At 40.2% G+C, this 24,820-nt stretch overlaps 1 protein-coding gene across 4 annotated transcripts in view; it reads left to right on the top strand.

Annotated features, from left to right (window-relative positions):
• The window catches only part of LOC109936756 (adenosine kinase), a 503,574-nt gene that overhangs the window by 130,283 nt on the left and 348,471 nt on the right, over positions 1 to 24,820 (top strand). For 3 of the 4 annotated variants that reach the window (XM_048616272.1, XM_048616269.1, XM_048616271.1), the window contains exon 5: positions 22,554 to 22,759. In XM_048616272.1, coding sequence (XP_048472229.1) covers positions 22,554 to 22,759 — 206 coding nt within the window. The remainder of the gene's footprint in view (positions 1 to 22,553; positions 22,760 to 24,820) is intronic. The other variant, XM_048616270.1, reaches the window with a different exon arrangement.

Raw genomic sequence — 24,820 nt, 5'->3', positions numbered from 1 at the left:
ACTGTCGAGGTGAAAAATTATCTCCTCATCTCATTCCTAAAAGGCCAGCTCTTATCCTGAGACTGTGAACCTGGTTTTGGACTGAGTCATTGCAACCATCTTTCCTGCATTCACTCTGTCTGTCTAAAAATATTAGAACTTTATAGGGTTTTTATGATATCTCAATCATTCTTCTGAACTCTGGTGATATCGTCCTAACTGATCCAGTCTGTCTCTTTACATCAGTCTTGGCATACGAGGAATCAGTCTGGTACACTTTCTTTGTACTCCCAATAGCCAGAACATTCTTCCTCTGATAAGAGGGCAAAAATTGTGGTCTTACCAACTCCCTGTAGCGTTGTAGCAAGGCATCCCTGCTCCTGCATTTGAATCCTGTCACTACGAAGGCCACCATACCATTTGCCGCCTTCACCAGCTGCTGTACCTACATGCAGTTCTTAAATGAATTAAATATTGTGAAAGATATGAAAACGGATTTAGATCTCATTTAACTCTGTGAAACATTGTCAGAATTTATGACAATGCATTATGTCCAATAAATCAGAACAAAATGGGCTTGATAGTTGTACATGTAAATACTTTAATTGTCTTAGCAAAGACATTGAATGATTTAATAACAAAATGGTTAGTGGTTGGGAAAGTAGATTATTTTGGCTTGAAATTTGTTTTACTTTGACAACAAGTTTAGAGAGAGTCCGCCTCTCTTTTACTGCTTTTATTCACATGGGAGGGATAAGTGGAAGGCAGTGTTCCATTGCTTCATGCTCGGGTCTCTTCAGTCATCCTTTGGGACTTTTGTATCCAGAATTTGTGAATTAAAGGGAACACAACTTTATAAGGAGGAGATCCTGTGGATTTTCTTTGTACTGTATCTCAGACTTCAGTATATCTTGCAGCACAGGGTTCAAGTTGTGGACTGTAGACTTCAAGTATGATTTCCTGTGATTTAGACTGAACTGTTTGGCCATGCAGTACAGTTAGTTTTTTTTGGATGATTTAAGGGTGATGTTCAGGATGATTCATGGATCATGTTGAAATGTCCAACAAGACCATGTGCAGTCTGTAACTTTCCAGTATATTTGCTTATTTTATTACGTTAAAAACATTTACTGTGGACTTAAAAGATGGTCTCTGAGAGTCAGTGTTTTGTTTATACTTAAAGTAGAAATGTAACATTGAGTATGTGCCCACAGACCACAATTGACAACCAAAGAATATGAAAGATCCCAGCCAAGAACAATAGTGCTGAACATTATGCTCTTTAATATCTTGCACAAGTCAAAAATGTTAGGCAATTTTACATAAGTTTGAAATTTTTCTTTCTTCAGGTTTTCGCAGTTGTTTAGTAGATGTCATTCAGGTTATCAGTACATTTTGTAAAAGAAAAATAATTGGATGACCGTATTTAATGCTATTTATTTTTTAAATAGTTTTATGCTGACCAATTCCAACTAAGTTGCCAAAGTTTTGGGACGGCACAATGGCTCAGTGGTTAGCCCTGCCACCTCAAAGCACCAAGGATCCAGGTTCGATTCCATCCGCAGGCAACTGTCGGTGTGGAGTTTACACATTCTCCCTGTGTCTGCATGGTTTCTTGCGTGTGCTCTGGTTTCTTCCCACATTCCAAAGATGTGTAGGTTTGGTGAATTGGCCATACTAAATTTCCCATAGTGTCCAGGGATGTGCAGGCTAGGTGGATTAGCCATGGGAAATGCAGGTTTATAGGGATAAGGTAGGGAGTTGGGTCAGGGTGGGGTGCTGTTCAGAGAGTTGGTGTGGACTGAATGGACCAAATGGCCTGCTTCCACACTGTGGATTCTATGAAATAGAGTAACGAAGAAAGGTAAATAAAGGTAATAAACATTCAAGTCTATCGTGATATCAACTACTACCTTGGAAATTATGAACCTAATGAGTTATGATAGGCAAATGTATGGCACATGTAATTTAGCACAGAAATATGAAGTGATATATTTTGGAAGGAAAAGTGAGAAGCAGTATAAAGTAAATGGAACACTTTCAGTGTGGGTGCATGAACCAAGATCTGAGGGTCCACATTAACAAATGTTTTAAGGTGGTTGTTCTTAACAAAAAGAAGTATGATTGGTTCCTGATTTAATGAAGCGATCAGGCAGCCTCTGTGGAGGGAGGATCAGAGACCTGAAGTGTTATTTTTGCTTTTTTTGTCACCTCCTTAGTTACAACTCAATGTTTTCAACATATTATGTTAATAATAAAGCTCATTCTGGAGACGAGAACAAATTACAAAGTATTGACTTCGGATTCAGTTTATTTTTGAGTTAATCTGGCACGCGTCTAAAGATTGGTGTAATTATATCTATTTAATTTATTCTTTCATGGTGTCTTTGGAGCAGCACCTTTGTTGGACTAATGAATTAGTACACTTAGTTGTGATATGGTAATATTTAAAAGCTGAAGAACATTAAAATAGATTACCAGTATTCCTTGTGCATTTCACAAGTAGTGTTGGTGTTTGTACATAATCATTAAATGAGTGGAAAAAATCGTCTTGTAGTGTTCCAATCTGTTTGTGAATTGCTGTGACATTTGTTGATGGGGATTTGTATTCTCAAATGCTTTACACAGTACTTTATTGCCTCAAGCTGTGAAATCTGACACTTAAGTTATTACTGTTTTTCTTTTAAGAATGGGAAATGTTGAATATTTATAGGTCTCAATCTTGAATATGAAAAGGATGAAGCGTCTTCTATAATAATTTTAAAAGTATTCAATTGAGTTCTGTAGAAAGTTGATTGAGTGCTTCTGTCACTTAAGAAGAATCACACTGGAAACCACATCTATCTCTTCCTACGTCCTGAAATACATTCATGTCTTCCTGTGGTCAGAACAGTATTGTAGATTATACAGGATGGTACAGTTGCTGGGAGCATAAAATGGAAAACCAAGTAGATGGAAGTGAGTTTCTGTGTGTTGAAGACTTAAGTTATAGCATGGAGTATTGAATTATTACATGCAGTAGCAGAATGTCAAATCGTCCCCGCGGCTGAGCTTGTGAAGTCCACATTGATACCATTGGAGTGCAGGATTCCCAAGCGGAATATGAGTTGCTGTTCCTGCAACCTTCGGGTGGCATCGTTGTGGCACTGCAGGAGGCCCAGGATGGACATGTCATCTGAGGAATGGGAGGGGGAGTTGAAATGGTTCGCGACTGGGAGGTGCAGTTGTTTAGTGCGAACCAAGCGTAGGTGTTCCGCAAAGCGGTCCCCAAGCCTCCGCTTGGTTTCCCCGATGTAGAGGAGGCCACAACGGGAACAGCGGATGCAGTATACCACATTAGCAGATGTGCAGGTGAACAGGACTTCCCAAGCTTAAAAATCTCCCCTCTCCCTACCGCATCCCAGAACCAGCCCAGCTCGTCCCCGCCTCCCTAACCTGTCCTCCCTCCCACCTATCCCCTCCTCCCACCTCAAACCCCACCCCCATCTCCTACCTACTAACCTCATCCCGCCCCCTTGACCTGTCCGTCCTCCCTGGACTGACCTATCTCCTTCCTAACTCCCCACCTACACTCACCTTTACTGGCTCCATCTCCGCCTCTTTGACCTGTCTGTCTCCTCTCCACCTATCTTCTCCTCTATCCATCTTCTATCCGCTCCCCCTCTCTCCCTATTTATTTCAGAACCCCCTTCCCCTCCCCCATTTCTGGAGAAGGGTCTAGGCCCGAAACATCTGGATATAAATTGTCCCATTGGGAACACCCAGCATGGGTTCATGAAGGGTAGGTCATGTTTAACTAATTAGGTGGAATTCTTTGAGGACATTACTTGCATGGTGGACAATGGGGAACCTGTGGATGTGGTGTATCTGGATTTCCAGAAGGCATTTGACAAGGTGCCACAGCAAAGGCTGCTACATATGATAAAGTTGTACAGTATTACAGGTAATGTATTGGCATGGATAGAGGATTGGTTGATCAGTAGAAAGCAAACTCTAGGGGTAAATGGGTGTTTTTCTGGTTGGCGGTCAGTGGCTAGTAGTGTGCCTCAGGGATCAGTGTTGGGACTGCAATTGTTTACAATTTACATAGATGATTTGGAGTTGGGGACTAAGTGTGGTGTGTCAAAATTTGCAGATGACACTAAGGTGAATGGTAGAGCAAAGTGTGCAGAAGACACTGAAAGTCTGCAGAGGGATATAGATAGTCTAAGTGAGTGGGTAAAGGTCTGGCAGATGGAGTGCAATGTTGATGAGTGTGAGGTCATCCATTTTGGTAAGAAGAAGAGCAAAATGGACTATGTTTTAAATGGTAAAAGATTGCAGCACACTGCTGTGCAGAGGGACTTGGATGTCCTTGTGCATGAATGGCTAAAAGTAGGATTGCAGGTGCAGCAGGTAATTAAAAAGGCAAATGGAATTTTGTCTGTCATTGCTAGAGGGATGGAGTTTAAAAACAAGGAGGCTATGCTGCAGCTGTATAGGGTACTGGTGAGGCCACACCTGGAGTACTGTGTGCAGTTTTGGTCTCCTTACTTGAGAAGGGATATACTAGCACTGGAGGGAGTGCAGAGGAGATTCACTCGGTTGATTCCAGAGTTGAGAGGGTTGGATTATGAGGAGAGACTGAGTAGACTGGGCTTATACTCAGTGGAATTCAGAAGAATGAGGGGAGATCTTATAGAAACATAAAAAATATAAGATTATGAAGGGAATAGAGAAGGTGGAGGCAGGGAGGTTGTTTCCGCTAGCAGGTGAAATTAGCACTAGAGGGCATCACCTCAAAATAAAGGGAAGCAGATGTAGGACTGAGGTCAGGAGGAACTTCTTCACCCAAAGGGTTGTGAATCTGTGGAATTCCCTGCCCAGTGAAGCGGTTGAAGCTACCTCGCTGAATGTCTTTAAGGCAAGGCTAGATAAATTTTTGAACAGTAAAGGAATTAAGGGCTATGGTGAGTGGGCGGGTAAGTGGAGCTGAGTCTCAAAAAGATCAGCCATGATCTTATTAAATGGCGGGGCAGGCTCTAGGGGCCAGATGGCCTACTCCTGCTCCTAGTTCTTATGTTCTTATTATCACAACAACATATTTCCACTTGCATTTTTCACCTGGAATCTAATCTCATTTACTATTTTTCATGCACTCACTCACATGCATAGTAACTGTGGTTTAAACTTCATTACTTTCTCCCTTAGTTTGACTTCACCTATTAATTTACTGTTGTCAATGTGAGTGTAGTTTGTCTCATGAAGTATTTTGTGAACCCTGGTAATCGTTCATATTCTGTCTTCATTCCATACCCTTGCTAAATCAGTTTAAATCTCTCCCAACAGCACAAGCAAAATACTCAAAAGGAACTCAGTCCCAGAGTTGTTCAGGTACAATGTGTCTGACTTGTACAGGCGACATCTTGGCCAGAACCAGTTCTGATGTCTCAGGAATCTTAAGCCCTTCCCTCCTGCAAAATGCTCCCAGCCACAACCATCATCCTTATCCTTCCTATTTCATTCTCAGTGGGAGTAATCCAGAGATTAAAACATTTGAGGTTCTGGTTGTTAATTTTCTACCTAGCTCTGTCAATTCTGTTTGCAGGACCACATCCACCTTCCAACCCAAGTCATTGGTACCAAAGTGGACCATATTAACTAGTTGTTCAACCTCCCACTTGACTTCTTATGATCTTAAGAGCAACTAAATTAATTTCATCTTGTAAGGAAGGTTTGTAGAATTAAATGTGGTTTATCTGTGATTGCATTTACATTCACAATATCTGGTGTTATACTACATTAGTGAAAATACAAATTGTTCAATTTTTTTTTGCAGCAAGGTATTGACATACCTGAGCATTAGCAGAACAGAAGTAATGAACCAGGCTTTAAAGAAGCAAAATAAGTTTGCTCAAATTTGTTTTTAGGTTAGGTCAAATGATCCGATTCTATTTTGTTTATTCAGTATAATCGTTTGGTGTTGGGAGCCTTCAAATCTGTTTGTTTGCTGAGTAGTTTATATATTTATAATTCCACTATTAATATTTAACTGATCATTTTCACCCATCATTGTACCATCTTTGAGAGAGATAATCTACGATTTCAAGCAATCATGGTTCATATCTTAATGTGTTAATGATAAATGTGTATATATATTATTTGATTTTCTTAAGTATGAGGTCTATAGTTTTTCAAATTTTATTCTAGAATATTTAGTGATTAAAGTATCAAAATCAATCACCATTGGCTGCCATGTAAATGAATCTTGCCCTTGTTCCCTACGCTGAGAGAGATCTGATATGAATCCATAGATAATAGGTGCACAAATGAACAGGAGGCAAAGATGGCAGGCAGCCATCAGAACAGACCTGTTCAAGATACCATACAAATTGAAACAGTTGTGGATCATAATGCTGCTTGAAAAAGTTAATTCCAGATAATCAGCCATATGTGCAACCCTTATGGAAAGCAACACATATCTGCGCTATTACTAACTATGCATGAAATTGTAGTGATAGTAGATGTCATCCAGATGTTGTATTTAAATAGCTCATCCTTTCCCTCATCATCTTTAAAATATTTTTGTTTTTCATCAAACTGGCCAGCGCACATCATTGCAGATTTTTTGTAGCAGCCTTTAATATGTTAATTTGATTATCAAAATAAAACTCCATCTTTCTAGTAACTGCAAAGATCAAAATCCACTTTTTTTTATTCTTCCATGTGTGTGAGCGTTGGTGGAAAAGTAGTGTTTGTTGCCCATGTGTGGTTGCCATTGTGAGGGTGGTAATGGCCTATATTCTGAAGTAGCAGCAGAAGTAAGCTATTTGGCCCATTTGAGACTACTGCACCATTCAGGCTGATCTGCTAATCCTCATCTCCACTTACCTGCCTTTTCCATATAACCCTGATTCCCTTCCTGTTTTAAAAATCTATCTATCTCCTTGAATAAATGAAAGACCCAGCCTCAACATTTCTTTGTGGTGAAGAATTCCAGATTCCTCCCAAGAAAAAAAAATTCCTCCTGTCTGTCTTAAATGAGTGACCCTTTACCCTGAAATTATCCCCACTTATCCTAGACTTGCCCATGCGGGGAAACAGCCTTATCAGCAGTTAGGTTTAAGCCCTGCTAAGAATCTTGTCTGTTTCAATTAGGTTGTCTCTCCTATGAGTACAGGCCCAACCTACTCAATCTTGCCTCACAAAAAAAAAACCTTCATTCTGCAACACTATTTGTTAAATAAATTAAATAATTGCTGCATCTACCCTGTCAAGGCCCCTTAGAATCTTGTTTGTTTAGATAAGCCTCCTCTCATTCTTCTAAACTCAAATGATTACAAATCCAATTTACTCAACCTCTCCTCTTAAGATATTCCTGCAGACCCAAAATCAACTTAGTGATCTGCTTCCATGCCAGAATATTTTTCCTTAAATAAGGGGATCAAAACCAATCACCATTTTCTAGCTGTGCTCAGACTGGTACCTTCTGTATTTTTAGCAAGACTCCCCTCATTTTATACTCTGTTCCCTTTTGAAATAACGGCCATCAGTCCATTTCCATTATCTATTACCTTCTAAACTTGTGTACAAGCTTTTTGTGCTCATGCACGAGAACCATTCCCCCCCCCCCCCCCCCCCCCCACCCCATCCCTCTGTGCTACAGCCTTTTGCAGTCTCTATCCATTTAAATAATATTCAGCTCCTACCAAATTGCTTAACCTCACTTTCCCACATTATATTTCATCTGCCAAAATTTTGACCATTCTCTTGGCCTGTCTCTATCTCTCTGTCAACTCTGCCATCCACAAAATTTCATATATTCACTTTCCTCATTCAAGAAATTAATATATATCGCAAATAATTGTGACTTGGCACTGATTTCTGTGTCTCTGCATTTACAGGTTGCCATCCTGAAAATGCCCCTTTTATCCCAACTCTATTCTAGGATAAGAAGGGCAGAAGGTAGAGGAGAAATGAAGCCTTACGAAACAAAAGGTTATGGTGACAATGCAGGAGGTAACAGGCAGGATATATAAAGGGGAACCAGTATACATGTGTCTTTCAAAAAGGCATAATGGACCACATATAATGCTATTTAAATAAGTTAAGAACCCATGGTTTTGGGGGTAGTATATTAGCATGGAAAGAAAATTGGCTAATGAATAGCAGACTTCCCAAGAGCTATCCCATACCTGCTCTGCCTGCTGTAACACACTTCTGTCCTTGATCAGAATTAGCTAATCTAAGGGGTATGACCACATCTTAAGAGCTGTGTCTGGGTCTGAATTAGTGCACCGTCTATCTGCTAAATATGTGTTTACTGTAGATTATGGTAATGTGCAGCATCTACCACATGCTGAAGCTGCAGCACATAACCAATCTGCCATCTCTACCATTTTAAATTATCCATCAATCACTCTAGTAGTCTTTTTATACTTACAGGATCTCCAGTCTTTACATGTTACAGTAAATTTTTATGCACTTTTATCAATCCTATACCTAAGTAGTTCTTTTTAAGAAAAAGATAAAAGATCTAGAGACCCAAATACAAACTGAGGGCCTTATATTTACTGTCAAGTCTAGAAATGCTCAGATTCTACTCACCAAACAAGCATCTCTATCCTTCATCCACTGAGCTCCTCGAGATGAAACACTCCACTCCATCTTTCAATTGTAAGTCACCCCCCTTAAGATGCTCAACTCTGGGTTCTCTATTCTAAGCCTAAGTAAGTTGGCTACTTAGGTGTGCTCCCAAAGGAAAGGGTCTATTTGAGCTAGTTAATGAGGTTCCATTTTCAATTGGTTGTTAATTAGACTACTGTTTCAATGGAACCCTGGAGCGGGAAAGAAAAACCTGAAAGCTAACAGAACAGAATTTTACAGACAGATTTCATTGTAATGCTAGCTACGAGCTAAATTAGGTTTGCAGAAATTGAATAGCTAGAAACTTTCTTATCCAACAAAGCATGCTCTTAGTCCAGGCCTCTTTGAACCACTTCCTTGAACTATTGCAGTCCAGGAAGTGCAGGTGCACCCACAAGTGCTGCTGGGAATGAAGGATTTTGACTCCGTGACAATGAACAAATGGCAATATATTTCAAAGTCAGGATGGTGTATGCTCTGAGGAACTTTCAAGATGTGGCACTCCCTCCCTCAGACAAATCTCTTATATATTCAGTTTTCCAAAAGTCTGCAGTGCATAAAAATGTTTTTGCTGCCTAATTGGAGCTATGGTTAAGAAATACTCATTCATTTTTTTTTCTTAAAAAGACATTGCAACTCCGCTAGTTATTGATTGATTATCTTGTGAAAGTGGTCCGACAGGTGGACCATTTTCACATGGATTCTATTACAGATGGTCATTGTTACCAGCAATGTGGTTGTCCTAATTTATGTTGTAAATTGGGTTTTGTTTGTTTAACTAATCTACTATTCTGTCAAGAAATTGGCAAAAATGTGCCTGATTCAGTGTACAAAATCATTGTCAACTTTGTTCAATTGGTAAACTCTGGCTTTAAACTTCATTTTAGACTTGCGCACAAAAGTTAGGTTGACAATTGAGTGGAGTATTAAGGGAGATTTGTTATGAGATGTGGTCTTTTATCAGATGTGATGGTCAACTCGCATTCCACCTGCTTTTTGCAGAACTTCAGGTAAATTTGAGAGATGAGTTTCAAGTTGAGAGTGCTTCTGTCTTGTCCAAAATTTATTATTCCTGAAGAAATACCATCGAAAACGCATCAACTTATCATTTATGGAATCTAGTAGATAGATTTCCTGGTATATTTACCTATGTAACATATTACACAGTCAAAAACGATTATCCGGAGCACCAAAGCCTTCAGAAGAGGCAGAGAAGCGAAGAGCATTGTTAGAGACAAGGCAAAGAGGGAAGAGGCAACAGAACTGTGCAAAGAAGCTTTTACAAAACATGCACTTGATGTGACTGAGTTAGTTGCTTTAGGTTGTATCTTTCAGACTATTGTGAGATTGTTTTGATGTTTTAAGCTATGCCATACATCTGATGAGCGTCCTGAAACAAAATACGCTAATTTGTATGAAGATCCTTTCATGAATTACTATATTGTACCAAATTTCCCAATGTTTTAAAATAAAATGTTCAATTATTGTACTAATAATTTGATTGAAGCCTTATCTCAGTCTATAATGTGTAAAAATAAATTACTACAGTACTTAGTTCCTCCCACAATGAGTGAAAATTTGAATCTTTTTGGATGTAGAGTTTGGATCTGTAGCACCTGTTGGCTACTGACAAAGGATCAAAATCTAAAGTTACTTTGAGACATATTGAATTTAATGTTAAGTAAAGTTTTCAACCAAAGCACCTATAAAGCAAAGATGGCTAAGAATAAAATTCCTGTGTAGTATACCCAGCTTTGAGAGAGCACTTGGAATGTCACACTGTGAAGGGTGTCAAGGAATTTCAGACAAACATTTCAAAGGGACAGATACATGGCAAAAACCTAGACCATCTCTTGTGAGTTACATTCGTAGATTATGGAGATGATTTGAGGTGAAAATAAAACAGTATAGCCAAAAGTTAAGTCTGCGTTTATAACATATACCCCTCCAAGAATGCACAAGAGTTTTAAATCCCACTAAGTGTGCACCCTCGTTGGCTGTTCTGCCAGTGAGCTTGTGTGTGCTGTGAAGGATGTGGAATCTCTGTCCCCCTCTCTCAATCAGCTTGCCAGTCAAAAGCTATGTTTGAACAGGAAACTGGATAGTTCTCCTCAGCGAATCTACAGAATCCGGAATCTCCACATGGTAAACCAAAGACTAAAACATATGTCTTGTTATCTTTTTACTTACTTTTCATATCTGTGTTGTTTTCATTTTCCTCATTTTTATTAACTAATAAACTCACATTTTATGTAACTCAAAAGAGCCTGATTAAATTGGCTACTTGTGAAATGTAAATTATGATGTAATCATGAAGGATATCAATGAGGGAAGAGATCCTTTGTTTTAAGTTTACTTTCTCACCAAAAAAGGGAAGCGCTGAATCAGGGAGGCAGTTTCTTCACCCAGGTACCAGTCATGACAAATTAGAGGCTTGTTGTCAGGACCCTGTACCACAAATGAAATGAAATGAGCTGGAATAGGTAAATTAAGTTGTCCTTTAAAACCAATTTTTCTACAAAAACAAAAATTGCAAAAAGGCTTTCTGTTATGTTATACCAGTAATGTAAAAAAGACCACATTCGACATCATTGCCTTTTTTAGGACAATTAAGGGAAGTTACTTTAGAGGTATTTAAAAGTTCTGCGTCTTGAACAGTTAAAAGAGTTTAAAAAAAAACACCTGATTTCTGAAGTTGATAAAATGTGGAGCTGGAGGAGCACGGTAGACTGATGAAGCGTCTCGACCCAACATATCGACTTTCCTGCTCAAATCCTGTCTGACCTGCTGTGATCCTCCAGCTCCGCGTTTTATCGACTCTGACTTCCAGCATCTGCAGTCCTTGTTATCATCTGGGATTTGAATTTTGCCTAACACCCAGAAATCTCAAACTGTTAACAGGGTTGGCCAACAATCGACAGGTGAAAATTGACCATGATGCAGCCGAGTAGCAGTGAAGAGGTTAAAATTGGAGCAGCAAGAATTCACCTTTTCAGGAAAAAAAAAATGAGAAGGAAAGAGTGTGGAAGGGGCTTGGAGAGGAGAGAGAATTTCTGGACATAGAAGGAAAGGGAGTTTAAACAAGAGTAGCTCAAGCTAAGGGCGGGACTGTTACTGTATCTCTTAAATACACCACAATATCAGACTGAGATAGCCTGGTTTGCTCATGTCTAAGCCTGAAGTAATTGCCCCGCCAGCTGAAATGCAGTGTTGTCCCTTATTACTTCAGAATAAAGTTGCAGCAAAAGCTGACAAGGTTTGTTCCCTCTGGCCAGAATAAAGCCTCACTGATAATGACGCCACGATAAGGGCTCTTTTGTTCTACCCATTATTACCAGAATCTCACGGTTAGAAATTCCATACTCTTGGGAAAATAACCTGACCAGACATGGCTGGAATTCAAATGCTAAAGCCACATGCGTTAACTAGTAGATGTGGGCATTTAAAACAGAAGTTACTTAGGAGAATCTCTGAAATCATTATTGAGTTGAAAAATGGTATAGATTTCCCAATAAGAACTCATCTCCCGGAACAGTTGTCCCAATCAGCCACACTCACTGGTAGTGATGAGTTGATTGGTGAAACTCTGCTCCAGAAGGAACACTTTCCTAGTCACTCCCAATCAACTGGAAGAGATTGGGGTAGATTGGTAGATTCAGTGATAAGAAGCTGAGCACCCATGGGACTAAGGTCAAAAAGGGTGGTGCTGAAATGACCAGTAAGAGGCCTGTATGTTTTCCCTGACAAAAGCTTAGGTATGTCTGTGCCACTTGCTGAAGGCTATGGGGAAAACAAGTGGGTCAAGCTCAGCCAGGAGAGGCTGAGGTAGCACTGCAAGCAGAACATCCTCCAGCTTTATTATCTAAATTTTCTTTGGTAATAAAGAAGGCCCTAAGGAGGTAATCAATACAGATCATCCTTGGTAACATGCCAGCAAGCTGACCCCACTATTAATACCATTGACTCAGATTGCACTTACAGAAGCTGAGTAGAGGCAGCCCCTGAAAACTACTATATTAACAATGAGGTGTTGATGAGGAAGTGGCGATCCCCTCATAAACTTGCAGAAGAGTGGACTATGATCCACCAGGTAGTATGCCACTGTGATAAAATGGAAATCTATTATGATTAGCTTGTGAAATTCTGATGGCTGGGCATGTCACTGTACTTGAAACCTAAGCCTGCATCACTTGGCATTTTTCCTGGCCACACCTCCAAAGGGATGTAGTGCAGTTTTGCAGAATCTGCCACACCAGACAGGTTATGGGTAAAACCAGAACTACCATAAGATTAGCACCTATGATTCCTGTGCTGACTTTTGGGGAATGTTTCTTTGTGAACTACATGGGTCCCCTGCCTGAAACAAAAGTGGGTTACCAGTATATCTCTTCACCATCATGGATGTGGCTTCTTGCTTCCTAGAGTCTGTTTCCTGGACAACCCAATTTACTGTGACAGTGGAGGAGAATTGACCCAGTTCTTCACCAGGCCTGACCTAGCCACAGAAATCCAATTGGATCAGGGCTCAAATTTGATATATAAAATATTTCAATAACTCAGGTAACCTAGGAGTGAACCAGCTGAAGCTTTTTATCATATCACCTTTAGCTGCAGAGGACTCTAGAACGGTGCTGCCACCTCACTCCCAAGAATATCTACTTGACTGGGATAAAGCACTAGATTTTCTTCTGTTTGTTAATAGGAACTCACCCAGTGAGTCCTCCAGTTTTACTCCAATTGAATGAGTTTACAGGCACCAACTGTGAGGGCTGCTGAAACTAATCAAGGAGGGGTTTTTAGAACGGAAGCACGAAGTCTCCACGTTAGATCACATTGCAGAATTCCCACAACACCCAAGCCTAATGTGACCCAATAGCAGTTGAAAATCTGAGGCTGTTACAAAATAGGCCAACGAACCTGAGGAGCCTGAGCCTTTCAGGTATTTGTGCTCCTGTTGTAACCAGGTGAACCCTAAGGCATCTAGTTAGTGGCCCGTAAAGACTAACAAAGCTCATGGAGGTAAACTATCTAATTGAAACACTGAAGCAGGAAGGAAATCAGCAGCTGTATCATATCAACACGATAAAACAGGATCATGGCCAAGAAAGGATCATGGCCAAGAAAGGGTCAAGCAGGTTACAGTCTGCCCCATGACCATGAGCCTAAAGTATGAGGGTACCAGTAAAGGTCAGTTCAAGTGAAATTTGGGTGAGGCCCCCATTAACATCCTACTATTCAGCCAAGCAGTGCACAGATACAAGGAAACATAGACTCCATGTTCAACCTTCCAGATGCAGAACAGCAAACAGACTGCTCACTTTGCTGCATTTAAAGATTTTTGCTGAGACAACACAAGCTGCACCACCTTGGCTCTGTCTAATGTAGAAGAGGTCCCTCCTACAAGGCAACCTTCCTCTCATCCAGGCCCAGTGAATTTGACCAGACTCCAGTTTGGGAGGAGATTAACTATGTGCTGGAATAGCAATTAATGGAATGCTGGAGCAGAAGAGAAAAACCTTAAAGCTAACAGGAAAAGAATTTGGGAAAGTTCCACAAGACAAAGGATCCTTCATCATCTGTCAACCTTGTTGCAACTGACAGAAGGAGGAAGTTGAATAAAGAAGGGGGTCCAGTTTCCCTGTCCTCACCTAGGACTGTAGGGAACTGGGGACTCTTGCCTGGAGACGGGTTGTAAAATGAGGTACTGTTGTTGTTGTTTCAGAACCAAAGTCATATCTAATGCAAGGCCGTTTCCCCCCTCACCTCTCTTTCTTTCAAGTTGTACCAGCTGCATTCTTGATAATTGGTAAACATGGGATGGTCTGTACCCACATCTAAAGCTGTAGTTCAGCCATTTGAAAGTGCATGCCACTTCTGCTATATTGGTTTGTCCTGAAACAGCCAGCAATAGTACTTCGATTCGCTGCTGCTCTCAATCTCCTGGCCTCTCCCTCCCCAGCAATACTTCAGAGATCTGCAATCCAACTCTCCAAACAACCACTGAACTCTGTCCGCCTGTTCCACCTCAAGAATCCTGCAATCCAATCCCATTGCTTAACTGGAAATTGGAACACTAACCTCTGCAGGCTCTTACCACAGCACCATCTGCGTTGTGATGGGCTCTTCAGACCTCCCTATTTTATGCCAGGCTATCAACATTCTGTGGCATGATTGAATTCTTGGGGCCCAGCCTTTACTCTTGGCAACTAGACTACACCCATGAGTCAGGTTTTCAACAGTAAAACTGATATTCGCACTGAGAACTTTAATGATTATACTCTGTCCTGCCATATTTGCACTTTATTACCTCTACAATCTATCTGTGACAGCTGGGAAATCTCAGTGCACAAACATTTAATTTTACTATGATAATGGGTGTTAATGACCATGGATGCAATTTTCCATCTGCAAAGTGAGCAAAATGACCCATGCATAAAGGGGTTCTTAAAGATATAGAAGCTTTTTAGTCTTTAGATTCCTTTTTCCTCCATTGCTTTTTTTAAGAACTGTTTTTATTTGATTGAATTGATTGAATACACGTGGCAATAAATGATTCAATGTAAACATATAGTGGGAAGTTTGTACCTTTGCTATACATACGTTCCGTCATTCACATTAACTTAGAATAAGATAAGGAAAAAACACTGCATCAGAGCATGAAAAGATTGAGTGTGAAGCCATAAGATGTAGGAGTTGAATGAGGCCATTCGGTTTATCAAGTCTGCTGACCCGTTTGATCATGGCCGATATGTTTCCCAAATCCATTCCCTGCCTTCTCCCTGTAACCTTTGATTCCCTTACTAGTTAAAAACTTATCTATTTCTGTCTTCACTGCGCTCAATGACTTGATCTCCACAGCCTTCTGTGGTAATGGGTTCCACAGATTCACCACTCTCTGGTTAAAAAAAATTCCTACTGATCTCAGTTGCAAATGGTCATCGCTGTGAAGCTGTGCACTGAGTCCAAGTCGTCTTCTCTGGAAACATGATCTCAACACCCACTCTATCCAGACCTCTTAGCATTCTGTAAGCTTCAAAGAGAAATACCCGCCCCAAACACCACCACCAGCTCCATCTTTCTAAACGCTAAGTACAGATCTAGTGTCCTCAACCATTCCTCGTGTGGCAAGCCCTTCATCCATGTGATCATTCGTGTAAACCTTTTCTCCTCTGCCTCAAATGCCACTGGGTGCGTCCTTGGATATGGGACTCAAAACTGTTCACAATGTTCTAAATACTGTCTGACCAGAGCCTTATACAGCCTCAGCAGTACATCTCTGCTCTTATATTTTAGCTGTCGCAAAATGAATGCGAACATTGCATTTGCCTTACTAATTGCCAACTGAACCTGCATGTTAACTTATGGAAACCCTGAACTAAGTCTCCCAAGTGGCTTTGTTTCAGATTTCAAAAGCCTTTCCCCATTTAGGAAATATTCTACTTCGCTCTTTTCTCTCGAAAGTGCGTAATGTTACACTTTCTCACATTGTATTCCATATTACACTTCTTTGCCATTCTCCTAGTGTGTGCAAGACCTTCTCAGCCTGCCTGCTTTCTCGGCACTGTCTTTGTGTTATTTACAAACTTAGCAACAATGCCCTCAGCCATTCGTACAGCTTACTGATGTATAATGTGAATAATTGTGGTCCCAAGACTATCCTTTGCAGAGCCCCACTAGTTATTGGCTGCCATTCTGAAAAAGACCCCTTTTATCCCCATTCTTTCTGTTCTGCCACTCAGCCAATCCTCTATCCATGCCACTACCTTGCCCCTGACACCATGGGTTTTTACCTTATTCAGCAGTCTACTGTGAAAAACCTTGTCAAAGCCATCTGGGAATCTAAATAGATCACATCTACTGGCTCTCCTTTGTCTAACCTTGCTCGTTACGTCCTCAAAGAATTCTAACAGATTTGTCTGGCATGACCTCCCCTTAACGAAGCCGCGCTGACTCATCGTGATTTTACCACTCATTTCCACAGTCTCAACCTGCATAATGGACTTGAAAATCTTTCCATTGACCAAAGTCAGGCTAACGTGCCTTTCACTTCCCACCTTCTGCCACTCTCTGTTCTTAAATAAGGGTGTTACATTAGCCATTTTCCAGTCTTATGGAACCCTCCCTAACTCCAGTGATTACTGAAAGATCACCAATGCCTGCACAATCTCCTCAGCTTTCTCTTTCAGCCTCCACCTGGTCAGGATAGTTTATCCACCTTTCAGCTTCCCAATACCTTCTCCTTCTCTGCCCCTTGAATTTCTGGTTTGCTGCTAGTGTCTTTCACCGTTCAGTTCCTCTGGCACTTCTTTCGTAGAGTCTATACAGTGTGGAAGCAGGCCATTCAGCCAATCAAGTCCACACCGACCCTCTGAAGACCATCCCACCTAGTCCCTGTGACCCTGCATTTCCCGTGGCTAACCTACACTATGGGCAATTTAGCATGTCCAATCCACCTAACCTGCACATCTTTGGGCTGTGGGAGGAAACCCACACAGGCACAAGGAAAACATATGAACTCCACACACAATGGCCTCAGCGTGGAATTGAACCTGGGTCTCTGGCACTGAGGCAGCAGTGTTAACCACTAAGCTACCGGGCTGCCCCAATTTTTTTTTTAAATTTATTCAATCTTTATTGAGTGGAATAATTACATAGCCACCTTTAATATGATCATGCTGACGTTGAAGTTTGTTTCCCCCTTACTACTTCTCCAGCCTCATTTTCCAGCAGTCCAATCTCCAGTCCGGTCTCTTTCTTACATTTTATGTATCTTAAAAAAAACTGTTGCAATCTTTGTTACCAGTTAGCTTACCCTCCATCATGACGCTGAGTATTTGTTTGTTTTTGCATTCAAACATTGTCTTTTCAGTGTCTGTAGGTGTGAGGCTGGAAAAGCACAGCAGGTCAGAAAACATCTAAGGAGTAGGTAAGTTGACATTTAAGGTTTTGGCCCGAAACGTTGACTTACCTGCTCCTCGGATGCTGTCTGACCTGCTGTGCTTTTCTAGCCTCACACCTATAGACTCTGGCTTCCAACATCTGCAGTCCTTACTTGTCTCCATTGTCTTTTCAGTGATATTTTCACAACAGTGTGTTTATTCCTGCTGATGGGGAATGTGTGTGAAAAGGCTGGGAAGTTTTAAAATGCATTCACTGTGTGATAGTGTTCAGAAGCCACATTACTCTTTCCTGTTGATGAACTAAGTAAAACAAAGAGTTGCAATGCAATAAAGTTTTTATGGCATAGGTTTTTTTCCCTGTTGCTTTTTTGATTTTTTTTTTACTTATGATATAATAACATGAAGAGGATATTTATCTGGAAATAATAATGGAAGCGTTTATGAGTATAGAAAATCAAGAAAGTCATGGGGAATATGAAAGAAAGTACTCAGTGTAAATTTTTATTGCACGCTATTCAACCACAAACTACAGTCTTCCATGTTGAGTCAGCAAGTAAGTTAAACTTAATGGAATTTATGCCTAAAGTGACCGAGTGATATTTTGTTACTTTTATGGTGCAAAATCAAAAATGCTGGGGAGATTATCTAGTCCATTGTTGTACTCACTACATATGTCAAAGGCAGCAACTTTGTCCACTTGCCAAAGACCGAGGATAAGTGCTTCATAGACTCTGAGGCAATGTACAGCCAAGTTGCAAGGACACCAACAACTTGCTTGCACCATTGGGATGAGATCAATAATGAATCAAGGTCACAGACTTGCTGTTACCCTTTCTAGCTGTGTGTTTGCTTCACAATGTTCACTCCTGTCCGTTAGGGAAGGAAGCTGCCATCCTTAACTGGTGTGGCCTACACGTGACTCCAGACCTGCAGCAATGTGGTTGACGCTTAACCGCCTTCTGGGCAATTAGGGATGGATAATAAATGCCGAGTTCTGAGGAAGGGTCACTGGACCTGAAACATTTAACTCTGTTTTCTCCTTCACAGATGCTGCCAGACCTGCTGAGCTTTTCCAGCAACTTTGTTTTTGTTTTTGTTGTTGATAATAAATGCTGGCCTGGCCAGTGATGCCCACATCCTGTGAATGAATTTTAACAAAAGGTACTTTGGGTGGTCACCATTAACTTTCGGAAAACAATAATTCAGTTGGGTGGCAAGGTCGTCACTGGGTAGCGCTGCTGCCTCAGTGCTATGGACCCAGGTTCGATTCTGGTCTCGGGCAACTTTCTGCATAGAGTTTACACATTCTCCCCATGTCTGTGTGGGTATCCTCCGGTTGTACAGTTTACCTCCCACAGTCTGCAGATGTGTAGGTTAGGTGGATTGGCCATGCTAAATTGCCCATAGTGCTCAAGGATATGTGGTCTAGATGGATTAGCAATGGGAAATGCAGGGTTAAGGGGATAGGGTGGGGGGTGGTGCTGGGATGCTGTTCGGTGGGTCTTATTGGACTGAATGGCCTGCTTCCACACTGTTGGGATTCTATGACAGTTGACTCTTGTCAAATGTCTAGTAGATTTGGAGGATCTGGATGGCTCCTTTTTATTTCAAACAAGCAGTCCTCAACTCCATAAAATTGAGCCTGTTTGGTTGTTCATATTTCAAACTATTAAAAAGCTTCACTGTTGCTTCATGCTTTAATATTCATCGGTAAAAGCAACAGGATTTTGGAGAACTGCATGTAGAAGGTCTAAATACTTGAAACTATTATATGATCTTTCATAGTATTTGTGTAGATTTGGTAGTGATCAGTTCTTCCAAAGAAAAAGATTGTTACTGATCCAGACACTCTGACTGCTGACATTTTGCAGTCGTCACCTATTACTTGCATTTGAATGACATCTTTAACATAGAAAACAAATTACACGGCATCTCAAAGAAGAGTAAGGTGGCGGGGGGGAGAGGAGAAAATGAATGCCTAGCCATTGAAGAGTATTTGGGAAAGTGGCCAAAAGATTGGTTGAAAAATTGGCATTTGACAATGGTGAAGGAGATGGGAGAAATGAAAGAAAAAGAGATGCCAGGAAGTGCCTTTGCTCAAAGAATCGGTGGGTACCCAAAAACTGAAGTCTGAGAAAATGGGTATGGGGTTTGGAAGTTTGGAGGAAAGTTATAGATGTTGAGCAGCAGTGCCTTGAAGGGATTTAATGATGAGAATGGGAATATGAAACCGGGTACCAGTGTTTTATAGTGAAGGCCAGTGGAAGATGTAAGTGGAACAGAGAAACATTGTGTCAGGTAGAATATGGACAGCAGAATTTTGGGTAGGTAAAGTTTTATGAAGCAAGTAAAATGAGAGGCTGGCCAGGATGGCATTAGAATAATTGAGTTATAAAGTGAGAGGAGTATTGAATACAAGTTCAGCAACGCACAAACTGAGAATGTGGAAAGTGATGTTCTCTTATTCTTGAGTTCTGTGCCCAAAGGCAGGTCCTTGTCAATTAACTGAACTGTGACTGAGTGCCATCATTATTTTTATTCGCTAAGTGTTATGCATTGCCACTACATGCCTCCTTCCCCCCTAAAAAAAACTGAAATATGCTACATAAGTGGAAATATGAGCCATGCACATCTTTGTGGTAGAGAATATGCAAATAAGAAATTTGGCTCAGCATCAAGTTGTTTACAGAGGCTTCAGCAGTTTTTCAAATTGAGACAGTAGAAATGGAAACAGTGGAAGAAAGAACATAGGAACACAGGCTATTCGGCATATTGAACTGGTGTGCTATTTAACATGGTCATAGCTGATTCTCTGTCTATTGCCGTACGCCTACTTTCTCCCATATCTCTTGACACTTTTAGCTTCTAGAAATATATTTATTTAATTCCAAAATATATTCTGTGAATTTACCTCCACAGCTTTCTGTGGTGGAGAATTCTTCAGATTCACCAACCTCTGAGTGAAGAAATTTCTCCTTCCATCCATCCAAAATGACCTACCGCATGTCCTTAGACAATAACACCCTTTGTTCTGGACCTCTGGCCAGCATCATCCCTGCATACAGAAATTGCTGGAAAAGCTCAGCAGGTCTGGCAGCATCTGTGGGGAGAGATCAGAGTTAATGTTTCAGTTCAAGTGACCCTTCAGACCTCTAAGGAAACTCTGGTCTCTTCATGTCTCCATGTTCTCTTCACCACACCCACTCCTACCTAATTTTGTGTCGTCAACAAGTTTGGAAATATTATAGTTGATATTCCCTCATCCCAATCGTTGATATACATTGTGAATAGCTGGGGCAAGCATTGATCCCTGCAGTGCTCCACCTTCCATTCTGGAAAGAACTTATTTATTCCCAAATAAAAACAAATAGAACTGTGAATGCTGTAAAACAGGAACACAAAACAGAAGTTGCTGGAAGACTTCAGCAGGTCTGGCAGTATCTGTGAAGAAAAATCAGAATTAACGTCTTGGGTCCAGTGATGCTTCCCCATTATGAGGAAGGGTCACCAAAACCAAAACGTTAACTCTGAATTTTTCTTCACAGATACTGCCAGGCCTGCTGAACTTTTCCAGCAACTTCTGTTTTTGTTCCTCATTTATTCCTGCTTTCTTCTCTGCTAACCAATTTTCAATCTATGCAAGTATTTTCTCACTGCTTTCATTTTCAAAATCTTTCTGAAAATCCAAATACAGCACAGCCACTGTTTCTGCCTCACCTATTCAACTAGTTACAAGCCTCAAACCTCCAGTTAAGTTTGTGAAGCATGATTTCCCTTTCATTATTCCATGTTTCTTTTTGTCAAACAGTACTGTTTAATTGCGCTGACAGTGCATCCTTTAAAAATGATTGCAGCAGTTCTGTATTACCAATGTCAGGCTAACCAGTCTATAATTTCTGTCTCTCTCTGCACCGCTGCCCCCTCCCCCGCCGACTGTTAAACTGTGTGGTTGCAGTTGCCACCCTGCAATCTACTGGAGCTGTTCTTGAACGTACAGAATTTTGGAAGGTGACTACCAACATATCAACTGTTTCTATGGCTATCTCCTTTAGTTCCCAGGGATGTAGATTATCAGGCCCTGGGAATTTATTAGCTCCCAGTCCCATGAATTTTTCCAGCATTACTTTACCAACTAATTTCCTTTAAACCCTTCTTCCTAAAATACCCTTTTTTCCCCAAACACATCTGGGAAATATTTATGCTCATGTTCTGTGAAGACTGAACAAAGTAGTTGTTTAATTGCTGTACTGTTTCTGTGTTCTCAAATCTCAATTCTCCTGTATTAGACTGTCAGGGGTCTACATTTCTCTTCACTAATCGTGTCTCCATACTTGGAATGATATTGCATCCAATTATTTGCACCGTTAATTCATCTGCCTTATTGTGAAAATTCTGTTCCTTTAGATTTGTCTTTTTTCATATGTTTACACACACTTTTGTACTCCAGTCCTCCTTATGCCAGCCCTAGTTTCCTTTGCCTTCCATTTTTGCTTTCTACCTAGCTTTCATTTCTATCTTTGTTTCCCTCACTCTTGCCTCCCTGCTGAGGTTCCAGTCCCCTGCCAATCCAGTTTAATTAGATTCAGGTGACAGTGGTGCAGATTTTGCGATGGGTCTGGAAATGATCACTTTCTTCCCCCTGTTAAACTGAACTAAGGTTGTGACTATTCCAAGGCAACATGTCACACAAGCAGTCTACCAAGAATGGAGAGCTGAGAGTCGGCAGCATTCATGTGAAAGCGGACATTGTGACTTGGGTTATTATTGTCAAAGCATAGCATGTGGTAGATGAAAGATGGAATAGGGAAAAACAGCAAGGATAGAACTGCTGAGGGATTCTGAAGGCAATAGTGTAAAACTGAGAAGAGAAACTGGATCTACTCTGGCAAAATAAGGTAAAAGTTGAAGCCAAGTGGGGCATTGTTTAATTGCGCTGGATAACAGATGCACTGTCGACTTTGGGGGTGACATGTTTATGTCTTGAATCGGCTGTTTTATTTTAAAATTTAAAAATGCAATTTTAGACAAATTTCCCTCTTTTAATTGCAGTGGATGATTCAGCAACCTCATAAAGTAGCGACTTTCTTTGGGTGCATTGGAAAAGATAAATTTGGTGACATTTTGAAGAAGAAAGCTGAAGAAGCCCACGTTGATGCCCACTATTATGAACAAAGTGAACAACCAACGGGCACTTGTGCTGCCTGCATCACTGGTGACAACAGGTCAGCGACTACTTTCAGGAAACTTAGTTTAAGGTTAGGATGCTGCTTTTTATTATTTAAATGAAATGCAAGTTAGATTCCAATACATTTCTTTCAAAGAACTGACACAACTCCTGCTATACTACGTCATTATATGATTCTATGAAAAGCTTGATCTACCATTTCTGCTCTAGTGGAAAAGAGCGAAAACTGCAGAATTCTTTCTTCATCTATCTCACTTTAGTAAGTAAGTTAACTTTTTCACAATAAAATATGCTGAAACATTTTTCATTACTTTGTCCTTCCTAAAATAGAACACTTAAGCCCATGTGCAACACTCCATTTGAAATTTTGCTTCGGTGCACTTCCCAACACGTTTCCACACATCCCAGTACACTCTTTATGATGACTTTTACTGATCTAACTTTTAGTAACTCATGTCCATGCAAGAAAATCCTTCTACTCTAGTCCAGATAAAATCTTACCATTTATAGTGCAATTCTTGTTTCAGTGCAAAAACATGCACCATTCTCTACATGAATCTGTACTCACCATCTGTTTCTCCATGCAGACTTTCGTTGCACTATCGCTATTTGACTTTATTCTCTAATTTGGTGTGATCAGCGAAATTTGATATTATGTTACATTATTACCTGGGCTTAAAAATTATTTAGAAATAATAGCAGCTAACCCAATACAGATCATGAACCAACAAAGTCAACTTATTTCCAGGTAAAGAAACTTCTCTCTATTTTATCCTTTTGCTTTCTAACCTCCAACTACTTGTCTATACTTGTGGAATTCAATGTATCATTGTCTTTGCTAGAAGTCTCTGAAATTGTCTCTGATTAAACTGTTAGCAGTGATTTCAGCCACCTTTGTTCTACACTTTTGAATTCCCTGCTGAAACCTATCTCTCTCTTTCTCATCTTTTAAAATGCTCCTGAAACTCATTATGATACACTTTTGGTCATTGTTCTGATTTCTTCTCTGGCTATCTGTTACAAAATGTCAAAACTGTTTTTGCATTGATACCCTAAATTTATCATGTTATTTCTTATGATTTGTCAAATGTAGAGATGTTCACTGACTTCATTAACTTGAATTCTTAAACATTGATTGTAAGTTCATTCCTTGTGGTAAGACTATCATAAAATATTAATTAGGTTATAATTTCGTATTTTGTCTTGTCCTTTTTGTTTGAATTGGGAGTTGTATTCCACCCTCTCTGGTCCTGGATGTACTTATTGTTTAAGTATTTCCATTTTTCTGATCTATTACCAACATATGAACGATGTACTTTCTAACTGATCTGACACTGATATTTTTTAACACTGGACCAAATTATATTATGGTCCCTGTTTCCCAATGCACACTTGCTTTCTAGCTAACCAATCTCTTCTGTTTCGTAATGAAGAGCCAGTTCAAGTGTGCCTTTTTGGAGTAGCAGTGAGCAAATCATTCTGAAGAAGTGAATTCCTGGTTGCAATAATTTTAAAAACTGAACTTAGTTCCTGATTGTCTAACCTCCGTAATTATTTTGACTCTCGTTTCTTACTTCATTCTCTCAGAAACAGTGAAGTTTATTGTGGGAGGAAGCAATTCACTCCAATATCTTTGTTCTGACTCTTTGCTAGAGCAAATCAAAACTTAATTCCTCACAGCCTTGTATTTTTATCCACTAAAAATGTTTGTCTAGTTTTATTTTAACAGATGCAGTGAGCTCATTCTCAGCCATTCCCATGGCAAAACATTCCTAGGTCCAAAAGTGAGCAAATTAACAGAATTTCTTCAACTTTTATCTGTACCCATTCCTTTGCTCTTTTCTCCAATCCTTGCAGTTACTGTCTTTTTTTTCCCCAGGAGTTAGCCAGTTACTTTTTGAAAGTTAAAATTGAATCTGCTTTCATCATCCTATTAGGAAGGGCATTAATTGCATTTGTTTAAAATCTTCACAGCATCTGTCTCTTTTGCCAAAAAGTTTTTAGATCTATACCTTCTGGTTATCATTCCTTCAGCCACTGAAAACAGTTTCTCTTTATCGATTTTAAACACTTTTTAATAATGATTTTAAAGACTTCTGTCAAATCTCTTCTTGGCAATATGTTCTCTTCT

Source organism: Rhincodon typus, chromosome 34 (genome assembly GCF_021869965.1).
Source record: "Rhincodon typus isolate 14 chromosome 34, sRhiTyp1.1, whole genome shotgun sequence".
NCBI classification, from domain to species: Eukaryota; Metazoa; Chordata; class Chondrichthyes; order Orectolobiformes; family Rhincodontidae; genus Rhincodon; species Rhincodon typus.
This window is presented reverse-complemented; position numbering and strand designations above follow the sequence as displayed.